Here is a 12171-nt window from a genome sequence, read left to right on the forward strand (position 1 = left end):
CAATTATTGTCCATGAGAAGGCATGTACTTCAGCATTTCTTGAACCATGCTGGTTGGCAGTGCTAAGCAGTATCAGGTATATGCATATATTGTTATTATAAGAAATCTTCAAGGAAAAAACTATCAGAAATAGTCTGAATATACCAAAAAAAAAAAAAAAAAAAGCTTCACAAAATAATGGAGGCATTAAGGGTTTCAAAGCAAAGCAATCCTGCAGTTTTTCTCTCTCTAAGAGAGAAATTACCTTTGAATTGTAGTGGAATTATTAATTCCTTTGAAACAAAATCAGTATCAGTATGAGTGAACTTTTTATATTATGAGAACATGTTAAACCATCCACTTTCCTAAACAAAGAACTAGGAAGTAGTGACAAAAGGGTACTGCGGCAGTGATGGAAGTATTTTCCATAGCAACAGTACTAGTCAGTAACTAGGAGAGAAGCAACAGCATCCACAGAATACTAGAAGGCTAGCCATCACCGTCTGTAATATTTTGCTGCAATCCTCCATGCTTTAGCATATATTTTAAAAGTGAGTAAACTTCCTCAAATTAATCACAAGATATCTTGGTTATCTGTTATTAATTCATCCTCAAATACCAAAGCAATAAACTATTTTGAATCCATGTTCCAATATTTAATCCTCTGGGCTATGTTAAATGCATCTCTAGCATTTGCAAACCAGCATGAAATCCTCATATAGAAATATTACCTGTCAGTTTGAGGCCTGTTCTTAGCAAAACTGCACCAGTAACTATATGAGCAAATGGGCCTAAAGCTGATTATTTACACAAGGATAAAACAGGCAATAGTTTTCTGCTTAATGTTTATTGCAGGATTCCCACCAAGAACTATTTCAAAACTAATGAAAAATTCAAATATATTAACAGAATTGGCAGATTAATGCAGATGAACCTATTTACTGTAGTTGGGCTAGAAACCATCTGAATGTAGCAGTTTAACTAAATTTGATGTAAGTCTTAACTGTACAAATGTTTTCATGAACATGATCCTTTTTGCCTCCTTTCACATTATAGCATAACTATGTTTGACATACTTATTTTTTTTGCTAACATGAACATTTCCAAGGGGGGAAAAACTTTGACACTAAGGATGGCTAGTTCCCTGCTAGTGGAGTGTTGAATCCACTTTCTGTTATGGTCCAAGCTTTAAGGAAGCTGTCCAAAGTGCTAAACTCTATCCCAATGTATATTCAGCACCTTGCATTGCTCCTTTCAAATTCAAACTAAACCCTTTAATGGATTCATCATCTCATGAAATTCTGACATGGAAGCCACCAGCTGTCCCAACCTGTGCTCTCCGCTCCGTCAATGAAAGCTGATTAGCCCAACATTTTGTTGGCACATGCATTACTCATCTATTTCTGAATACACATAAAAGTATCTGCTTCATTTACTGTTATTAATTTCACAATGACAATGACTTCATCAATATGAGGAAAAAACTCCCTTTAAAGGAAAAGTAATGATTTTGTATACACATGTGCACATGGTAGTCATTCACTGTGTGGAATAAGAGTATTCCTGAGAAATAATAAAACAGTCTAAAACTTAGTGGCTATGCTAATCCATACTCCCCAAACAGAACTGCTGTGATTGCTATGTACCATATATTTTCCATCTCCTATGCTTATCCAAACCCCTTTCTTTCTGACCAACTTCTCCTTCTTCTCCCTTTATCCATATAGGGAGTAACTAATAATATTGTCTAAGGGCCAAAAAGTGATGCTATATTTAGGTTCCAGTGGTAGCAGTAGTGGATCTGTTCTCAAGAATAGGACTCCCTTTGCTCCTCTGGGGTCTGATGATAGTCTATGGCTGCATTCACACTACAGAAATAACCCAGTTTGTCACCCCTTTAAGTGCCACTGTTCAATTCCCGTGGAATTCTGAGAAATGTAGTTTGTTGTGGCAGCAGAGCTCTCTAACAGAGAAGGCTAAAGGTCTAACAAAACTACATTTCACAGAATTCCATAGCATTGAGCCATGGCTGTTAAAGCGGTGTCAAACCAGTTTATTTCTGCAGTGCAGATGCAGCCCATGTAATATAAAAATGATTCTATCTTCTGTTTAAAATGAAATTATTCTGGAATCTTGAACAAACTGATGTGTAATAAGAATGCCTTACATAGTAAGCAGGTGCTCCCCTAAGACACAAGTCCCTGAAATCATGCATACTCATTGTCAAACTATATTAGCAAAGCTTTTTTCTACCCAGCTACTAAAATGCTTCTAACATATATTTTATAGGATACATTTTCATTTCTTTCAGTGCATCTGGCTCTGTGCCAAAATATAGCTGTCCAAGCAACACAAACAGAACAATAAAGAGGGAAAAGACTCTTGCATAACAAACATGGTAAGCACAGTTCACCACTGAGTGTGAGTGGGAAGCTGCTGAGATGATACAGCCAAACTATAAACATGCTGCAGAGCACACAGAATGATACCAGGTTTCAGAACCACAGATTTCCTTTTCCTTACATTTTTATAGCTTAAAAAGTCAATGCATCATGAATTAATCAAATATCTAAATATCTTTTTTAAAAAAAACAACAACTATGAACTGCCAGCAAATTAGATATTAAATTATTGTACCATCTGTTCCATTTTTCACATCTCGTTTTTCTGTTTTTCAGATTAAAGGAACAAGAATGCATCATGATGAAAACTTGGTCTTATGACTTCAGCATTTATTTGGACTTCTGTTTCAGAACAGTAGGAAAAGGCATCTACATACTGCATGGAGATACAGGAGTACCCACAGAGCCATATCTTGGCTAGTAATTCTAATGAGGTATTCCCCCCTTGTTCTTGGAGGCAGTCATCATTGCGGGCTTTCCTTATACTGAATGCCACAGTTGCAGCTGTGCTAGATATCTTATCTTGACAAAGTAAGAACATTTTTTACTTTTCTGCTTTGAAAGGATCTTTTTCAAAATACACACTAAGGGTCTCAGGACTATAGGAGGGTTGCAACTGTGGCCAAGTAAAATGCTGTCCGGATCTGCTGTTCTTTCATAGAAACAGACAGAATGCCACAGAATATCATCCTCTATCAATAGACATGATAAAAGAGAAATTTATAGAGGTGTTAGGAAAACTCTTTCAGTAAAACATTGTAATTTTTTTCCAGCAAGGAACTCCTGCTGCTAGTCTGAAAACCCACAGGAGTCTCTAAAATAGTCTGAAAACTTATTGAGATGGAAGATGATAAAGTAAAGAGCTGCCTTAGACACTGTACTTTTTCTTGTGACCCTCTGCAGGGTGTGAAATGTACTCTTTTCAGAGGTCCTGTTGGTTTTAGGAATGGTGTGAGGATACAACTCTTCCAATCAGCTTTTTTCTATTTTAAAAATACAAACTATTTCATATATATTTCTTGATTGTTGACTTTAATCTTGTAATTGTGGAATTATTTTTTTCCAACAAAAAAAATAGCAGCAAACCACAGGACAATTTTACTGCTAGTTCCAAATATAGATGCTACATGCTCAGACAAATCAAACAACACACATAAATGGAGAGTCACATAACAGAGACATACAGTGTGCATCTTTCAAAGACATGGTTCAGATTTGGAAAAGTCCTAAATCTATAACTAAACTGGGATCAATCAAACAGATTAAGGAGCTGTCCTAGTAATAGCGAAGCTCTCCAAAGTGGACTAAATCTTTATAATCCAAAAGATTTCCTAGAATTTGGAGGAATATAGCCATTCAAGTTGAGGGCTAGGGAAATTGTCCACTACTGATATAAGGGAAAGGGGAAGGAACATGCATAACAGGCCTGTTATGGTATCTCCAGCTTCTGATCATATCAAATGGTTTTACTAAATATCTCCAGTCCTAGTGTTTTGATGGAGGAACAGTGAAGTAATGTATTTCAGGAGTGATCCAAACTTCAGTGTTATTTCCTAAGGGATAGAACATTAAAAATGTTTTGGATTTGTGGCATCTGGGACTTTTTGCCATTGGCTGCAGACCTCAGAAAATGCTGAATGTCCTTTTGTCTCTACTACTTTGGACTCTACATGTATATTCCACCTGTTTTACTATATTTTTATGACTTTGGATGAAACTGGGCAGGAAACAAAAGGTCTTAAACTGTTTTTTATTCACCATAAATCCCTAAATCTACCTTTCTAGATCTGGGACTACTTCTGTCATCTGATGCACATTTCCAGACAAGCTTCCAATGATCAGTAGCCTCACAATCAGAATCATTTGGGATTTGCCTTTCCAGTGAAGATTTGTAAACTTCCATCATTTATTCATAAACCAACACCAGAAATAGCCAAAGGAAAAAAATGAAGTGATGTACAGATGACAAAAAAGACCCTACAGTGTTTGTGAAACATGATTTGGTTTTCTTTTGAGATAAATGCACAATTATTTGCAAAAAGGAAAAGAAAATCTTCCCTCACCCAACAACAGTTTATCACTGTAAAATTGCAGTTCCTTCCTGCCGTATCTAAATTGATGGCTTCTCTTGTACTAATGAATCAAATGACTAATGCAAATACCTATTAAATAATACCTGAAATATTACTAGTAATAAGCCCCCACAACTTTGTTTTTTTTCTTAATTTCTTAATGTTTCAAACTTCTTTAAGACCTATAGAACTATAAACTTAAGTAAAAGCATGTCTGAAAGACAGGCATTAAAAGCAACAACATACTGGCCAAGTATCAGTTCTCTTCCATATTCTAAACCATGCTCTACTCTCATATTGCCCCTTTCCCACTTCACCTCCATATGCATGAATGTTGCTTTAATTTCATCCTATGTAATATCCCCTGCAGAGAAAGTTAATAGTTGCTGTTTTTAAAAAAAGGCAGCAGAGAGGGAAATTATTCCCTGTCCACCATGGCAGAAAGAGTAGTAGACATCAGGGACAGATCTGCAATGAGGAAGTTTAGCTCCAGATGACCTACCCTGAGCCCAAAAGGGAAGGTAATTCAGCTGGGAAAGCATGGGGGAAAGCACAGACATTTAAGTGGCTTGTATGAGTCATCTCTAAATTCTTTTTCTCTGAGCTGTGGCAAAGGTTATCCATGACAGACATGTTATGTATTGTCCCTGACAAATGCTATTTATAAAAGAAATGTTAATTTCCACTCATAATATTGGGAATCTTTCCCATGCACACTATGCACACTTAATGGTCACAGTCTTGAACCCAATAAAATTAAGAGTGCTCACATCAGGTTCTTTGAATGATAATGCTTAAGAACTATTTGTATAGCATGTTCTCTCAAACGATTGAGCCAATTCCAAATTAACCAATCAAAATAATATAGATTATGACCAAGAAAGCAAGCATTACCCTGCTCCCCCAAAAGCTTCATACCATTCACACTAAAGAGATATTTCATATGCTTAGATGTAAGAAATCAATTTCTGAAGTCCCTAATTAAAATTTAAGCATCATTTAGAATTACTAGGTCACCAGTTTTATGTATAATTAACTGGCTTTTTTAACCATCAAAATTCTTATAATATCAAAGGACCTTTGTTTTTCAAAAGCAAGTGTTATTCATTACCTCCCAATCCAGGTCTCAGTCGATTATCATAACCATCTAGGAGTCTGTCTAGAATTCTTGTAAAGATGGTGATGTTATTTTTTGCTTCATCCTCATTAGGGTCAGCCAACGATGATCTAAACAGACATTAAAAAAAAAATCAGGTAAGAATGTTCTATATATATTTATTATGCAGTTACTGCTTAGTATTGAATAATACAGGCTTCAGTTCAATGTACACTAGCTAAATTTTTATGTTGAATAATTGGATTCTTCCCTTTAACACATGGACCTCAGGAGAGGAAGGATCTAAATTCTTGCTCTAAGGGTTGCACCATGCCCACAAAATCACATCTGGAAATGACCATTTTCAGTTTCTATTTGGGTTTGGGGGCTAGGGTGAGGCTCCAACCCACCTCTATGTAAAACAAATAAAGAAACAATAACTCCTGAAGGTCTCCAAGAATGGGAAAAGCCCCTTAATGTTCTTTTAATCTACTCCTGATAGGCTTGGAGAATACAAAAACAACCTTGCGGGGGTGGGCATATGTGAGCTACATACCATATTTTGTCCCCCTCTCCTTTGACATCACCCTTTGACCATGTTTTTCTTTTTCTGATTTCTTGATATTTCTACAGTCAAGGCTACCCCAAATTCTTTCACAATCCACCAATAGAAAAGTGCATAGCAGGAGCCACATTAGGTTGGCTTCAGCTGTACATGTCTCCACCACCACCCTGCAGCCTCCATTTTTTTCTTTGCATTTTTCCTTCTCCTCTTACAATCACAAGAAAAGAAAATGCTGACCACTATTGGAGATAAAATATTGAACAAGATGGAACCTTTCTTTCCTTTTTAAACAAAAAAACACCAATCAAAACAAATTAAAAACAATGGTGCAATTTATATCACCTTGGCCAGATTGCATGTAACTGTCTTGTGAAGTACAAGCCCACTACTGAAAACTGCTGTGACCCAATGTGGTGTAGTAGTTTGAGCACTGGACTATGACGCTTAAGACCAGGGTTTGAATCCCTACTCCCTTAGGCAACTTACATTCTTTCAGCCTCAGAAAGAAGCAAAGGCAATCCCCCCCAAAAATCTTGCCAAGAACACCCCATGATAGAGCTGCTATAAGCCAGAAATGACTTGAAGCCACAAGAACAATAATACCCTAAAGGCACCAGATCTTGTTTGATCTTGGAAGCTCAGAAGGGTCAGCTCTAGTTAGTGCTTGGATGTAAGATCATCAGTGAATACCAGGTGCTGTAGGCTGTATTTCAGAGGAACAAACTGGCAGTGAATTTCCCATACCTTAGATGAAACATTGTCTAGAATGGAAATGGTAGTCAAGACATCAGAAGTAGACTAGGGATGGAAAAGGAAGCTATGAAAGAACTAGACAATATCCTAAAGTTTAAAGATATATAACTGAACATTTAAGTTAGAATCATCCAAGCCATTGTATTTCCCATCACCATGTATGGATGTGAGAGCTGGACAGTGAAGAAAGTGGATAAAAGGAAAATCGACTCTTTTGGGCTGTTGTGCTGGAGAAGAGTACTGAGGATACCGTGGACAGCCAAAAAGACAAACAAGTGGGTTCTTGAGCAGATAAAGTCAGAAATTTCCCTGGAAGGAAGGATGATCAAATTATGTCTGTCATATTTTGGCCACATCATGGGAAGTCATGACTTATTAGAAAAGACAATAGTGCTAGAAAAGGTGGAGACCAATAGAAAGAGAGGGAGACTGCATGCCAGATGGATAGGCTCAATTAGGGAGACCATGGTCATGAATCTACAAAGCAGTGGAGGATGAGGGGCTTGGAGATGTCTCATCCATGGAGATGCCATGAGTCGAAGATGACTCAAAAGCAGGTAATAACAACAACTGGAAAAACCACCTCTCAGTATTTCTTGTCTATGAAAAGCTTATGAAATTCATAGGTTGAGAAACAACTTGAAGGCATATATATATATATATATATATATATATATATACACACGCACACGCACACACGCACACACGCACACATGCACACATGCACACATGCACACATGCACACACGCACACACGTACATACACTAACAGGATCAATTACACCTCTCATGAAATCCCATCCCTGCCTCTCCCCCACTAAAAAAAGTTCATTGTTGATAGGGAGAGGGAAAACAGTAAGAAGAGGTCACTGATAGACAAAATACGGGCCTCTTTTGAAAGAGCTAAGTACATTCATTGGATGGGGTAGCATTGTAAACCACCACTGTTATATATCCCAGAGAAAACTGATGGGTACTACAAGGTTTCTCAGCTGCTGAGGAGACACATCCTTTGCTAAAGTATGTTAGGTAAAAGAAGGGGGAATCAACTGGCATGTCTGGCACCAAGATTCAAAGTTTTTGTAAAGAAACTGAGGTGGGTGAAATGTGAGCTAATTACATAGCAAGCCTGAAAATACCAGGCCACTGTGAGTTTTATTATTGTCTCATTTACTGAAAAGACCTGGCATTCAGATAATTAAAGTGTAGAACATTTGAGCTATTTATAAATTTATATATTTACATACTTGCTAATAGCAAATGTCAACATTGCAGAAGTGCAGTGATGCTGGGGTAGATGTTCCTGGTTTTTGAATAACGATGAGTTGGAAAATGTTTTGTGTGGGAGGCTTTGCATTTCTGCAAAATGGTGCAAAATTTTGGTATTCCTCTTTACCTCTAAAAGTACATTTATAATTCTGCAACTACTATGCAGTTAAAGAGCAGTGGGATGTGAAACATCAAATATTTTCATCCTAGACTAGCTTGGTCATCTTCCTGCCACAACATGACATGGCTAGAACCTTTCATGATCAAGCCAGCTTCTAATGTTTGTTAGTAGTATGTTGGTACAATATTATATGTGAAAAGCAGCAGACTACAAAAATTATAGACAACATTAAATGTTATGAGGTTTAGTAAATCACTACAGTTAAATTATTACCAATAATAATAATTGTACTGTAATTGTATATTCCAATGGATTTCTGAAAATAGGATCAATGTACTTCCCAGACAGGTACAGTACAAATGAGAAGTAAACAAAAGTAATTCCATCCTTGCGTCCTACTTCCATTTCATTAAAGGCATCAACTAATCCTGTGTCAGGGTTCTCCTGCTATCCAACTAGACTGGTGCTAAAAAGCTAATGTAGTTTGTTGGGAAAATCCAGACCAAGGCCTTGTAGTATTTCTTTAAGAATGAATTCCCTGCACATTTCTTTCTTTTGTAAAACTAATATTTTTGTACGAAATTCATGTCACTTATGAGACCATATTAAATTCCTTCCATTTAAGTTTCAAGAAGATGCTGTATTTAGTGCTTTCCCTCTGTGATCCTCCGTTATTTATGAAATTTTTGATCTGTACACTGGCACCCAGTGAACAATTATTGCTCTCCTTCTGCTGGTTTAATTATTGTAATGTGAGCACAGTGTGAAGTAAAGCTAAATAAATCATCAGGTCAGAGAATGTTACTTTTCATATGGACAAAAAGCATTCTTAAGTAATTAACAAAAAGAGAATATCACTTCTTTGTAGCTATTCAAGAATGTGAACAAGAAGCATTTCAATTCAAATGTACATTAGTGCAGCCTGTGGTATTTCCAGACACTTCCTTCACTATTTATAATCATTTGATTTGTAATCTAAGCCTCAGAATTGCACAAGTGACCTGCCATTCACATTTTAAATACTATTGTTAATATTTGTGTGAAATACAAAGCAGCTGTCATACCAGTAGTAAAAGAGTGACTAGCCTTTGTTGCCAAGTTGTTAGTCAAAACCTAAGCTAGTCCTATAATTGTTCATTGCCTATGATGACTTCTTAACAGTACTGTAATGAGATTTACTCACTTGAGTAAGAGGACCAGGCCCAGACAGTAGTGAGATTTACTCACTTGAGTAAGAGGACCAGTGGGCAAACTAGTACTGCAGCATCCTTGCTGGCTAGGTAAAACTGAAAACACATTTTAAAAGTAAACAATATTAATTTTGGCCACTGAGATATGTAGCTAAATTTTGGGCCTAAAATCAGATACATTGCATTATTGGAGCTGTTTTTTAAATATAACATTTGATGTTGACTTGATTTTGAGGAAAATGACATGAATTTCAGTAATATCTTATCCGGAAAGCTACTGCAGTCCAAAGTGTGCTTCTACAAGAAAATGAAGTAACAAATTGTCATTAAGTGTATGTGCCGAGAGCGTAGGTAAGATGAAACCTAAACAAAAATATGTTCAGTTTCTTTCCATGGTGCTTTTATTTTAGACACATGGCTTATTCAACAACATCAAAAGCTGATTACTAAATAGGGCTATTGTTTTATTTTATGGGATTTTGAAATTATATACTATCTCCACCTAGAGGTTTAAAGATTAAATGTCTCGGTGTTCTGTTACATTGACCAAAACTGTTCCTCATCCCAACACGAATCCAAATGGAAAAAAAAAATATCCCAGTATATTCAATGCCCCCCTCACCAACACCGCCAACCAGGAACCTTAGAAGAACCCATTCAAAACGTGACACAGTTATTCCAGAAGACATTTGACATCTTCAAACGTTAGAGCAAAAAATAATGCAAAGGTTTGATTTTCTCTTCTCTTGAAACATGAAACTGTCACTGGGTTTTAGAAGGGCTTGTTCGGCACAAGTTTTTTTAACCGTTCCCTAAGCTCAGTACTTTCCCCGTTTACTTTGCTTATTCTGAATACTGATGGGTCTTATATTTAAAGAGCGAAATTTTGGCTAATGACTAGAACTAACTCCCAGCAAACCTGACAAGCTCTCCCTTGCTGTTGATCAAGAAGCAGCACCTCCTCTCACCTTGCAGACAGGCATGCCAAGAAAAGGAGAAGAACCAACTGCATCATGCACGACACCAGTTTCCTCTTCATAGTTGCTTCCTTGCAAATCCTAAGGAAAAAGAAAAGGAGTGGGGAGAGCATTTAGCTCAAATCTGTTTCCACCAAGCCATGTCTTCAGCATCAACTAAGGGGGGAAAATGTCGTTTCGGTGGAGTCTTCACATCCTGAGGTCTCACATTACTCCTCCCCACATAACCAACAACTTATTAGACCTCTGCCATCCTCCCAGATCATGCGTGATGCCTACATGCAGCGCATAATCAAAAGCGACATGTGAACGGAGGCATCAAATGTGGCTCTTGCTTGCTCCCTTCTATGCTGTGCGTCTATAAAGGGATTCAAGACTTTGTTGCTCATGCCTTTATATTTGTCCAACCGGTCCATAGGTGATCCTTCCTTTGGTATTTCGCTTCATCTCCAAACCCTCCCTCTCCTCCTCCTCCTCCTCAAGATGGTTTAGGAAGCTGTGTGGTGGGCGGGAAAGAGACCCATTTATGCAGGGGGTTCGCTGACATCTCTGTGAACCGAAGTGGCTCGGCTCCTTCCCAATGGCTGAGCATGTTTTGATAGCTCCTTGAAGAGCATCACATCAGGGCCACAGCCATGCAGAAGAGAGACCCAATCGCAACATATAAACAAGAAGAGCCGGGGGCAAGGCGAAGGCTGCATCCACATGAGAAATAACCCGGTTTGGCACCGCTTTAACTGCTCTGGCTCAAGACTATGGAATTCTGGGAGTTGGAGTTTGTTGTGGGGACTCCAACTCCCAGAATTCCATAGCCTTGAGCCAGATAAAGCGGTGCCAAACTGGGTTATTTCTCATGTGGATGTAGTCACAGTTGCAGAACCATAAAAAAGAGACTTCCATAAAAGAGGATGCTAAGGAAAGGTTCAAAGCCAAAGACCCTCTTCTTCCTCCCACCACCCCCAGCCCCCTCCACCCATCCCTCCACATCCCCCCCCCCATCTTTCTTGGGCATAAGAAGCCCCTCCAAGCCCCTCACTCTTGACTCTTGCCCTGAGGAGGGGAGGGGGAGGAGGGGGAAGCCAGGAGCCTACCTTGGAGAGCACCAGGAGAGCTGTGCCCAGAAAGAAAACAGGGCACTTGGTGAGGCAGGCGGAGGAGGGAAGCAGCAGCAGCTCTGGAGTGTGTGTGTGTGAGAGAGTGTGTGTGTGTGGATGGCTGGGCTGGGGAGAAGCTGGAGAATGTGGAAACTTAAGCAGGGAGGGATGGAGCTTAAAGGCGACTGCAGCCTGGGAGGAGACCTGGACCCTGAGAGGAGCTGGGGCTGGGGCTGGGGGAGATTGCTCAAGCAAGCCAGGCAGCCAGGCGGAGAGCAGTCGCGGAGGGGGGGGGGGAGCAGAGAGAGAGAGAGAGAGAGCAGAGACCAGCCAGTCAGTCAGTCATTCCAGTCTGTGCCTGGTGACTGAGAGAGAGAGAGAGAGAGATGGGGGAAGAGAGGGGAAAGTGAGGGAACAAGCGCGCGCGCAGAGGCGTCCGCTGCAGCTGGCACGCGCCCCGGGGGCTCCAGAAAGAAGTGGGGGAGGGAGGAGGGGGAGGGGGAGTGGGGAGCAAGGGAGGGGAGAGGAGAGAGAAGGGGAGGAACCACAGGGACAGGGGGCGGAGCCAGGAGCAGGGGGCGGGGACTGAGTGGAAGTGTGTGTGTAGATAGATATGCATATATATATATATATATATATATATATATATATATA

The 12171-nt window shown here is 39.2% G+C and overlaps 1 protein-coding gene across 2 annotated transcripts in view; it reads right to left on the minus strand.

Annotated features, from left to right (window-relative positions):
• Positions 1-11826, minus strand: part of GABRA2 (gamma-aminobutyric acid type A receptor subunit alpha2) — a 93647-nt gene extending 81821 nt beyond the window's left edge. The window contains exons 1-3 of one of the 2 annotated variants that reach the window (XM_042470510.1): positions 11515-11826; positions 10415-10504; positions 5565-5680 (exon numbers count right to left, since the gene is read on the minus strand). In XM_042470510.1, the coding sequence (XP_042326444.1) occupies positions 5565-5680; positions 10415-10485 (187 nt within the window). In that variant the 5' untranslated portion in view covers positions 10486-10504; positions 11515-11826. Of the gene's footprint in view, positions 1-5564; positions 5681-10414; positions 10505-10702; positions 10767-11514 lie in introns of those variants that run through there. The other variant, XM_042470509.1, reaches the window with a different exon arrangement.
• Between the last annotated feature and the right edge of the window lie 345 nt (positions 11827-12171).

The sequence above is a fragment of the Sceloporus undulatus genome, chromosome 5 (assembly GCF_019175285.1).
Source record: "Sceloporus undulatus isolate JIND9_A2432 ecotype Alabama chromosome 5, SceUnd_v1.1, whole genome shotgun sequence".
Lineage (NCBI taxonomy): Eukaryota > Metazoa > Chordata > Lepidosauria > Squamata > Phrynosomatidae > Sceloporus > Sceloporus undulatus.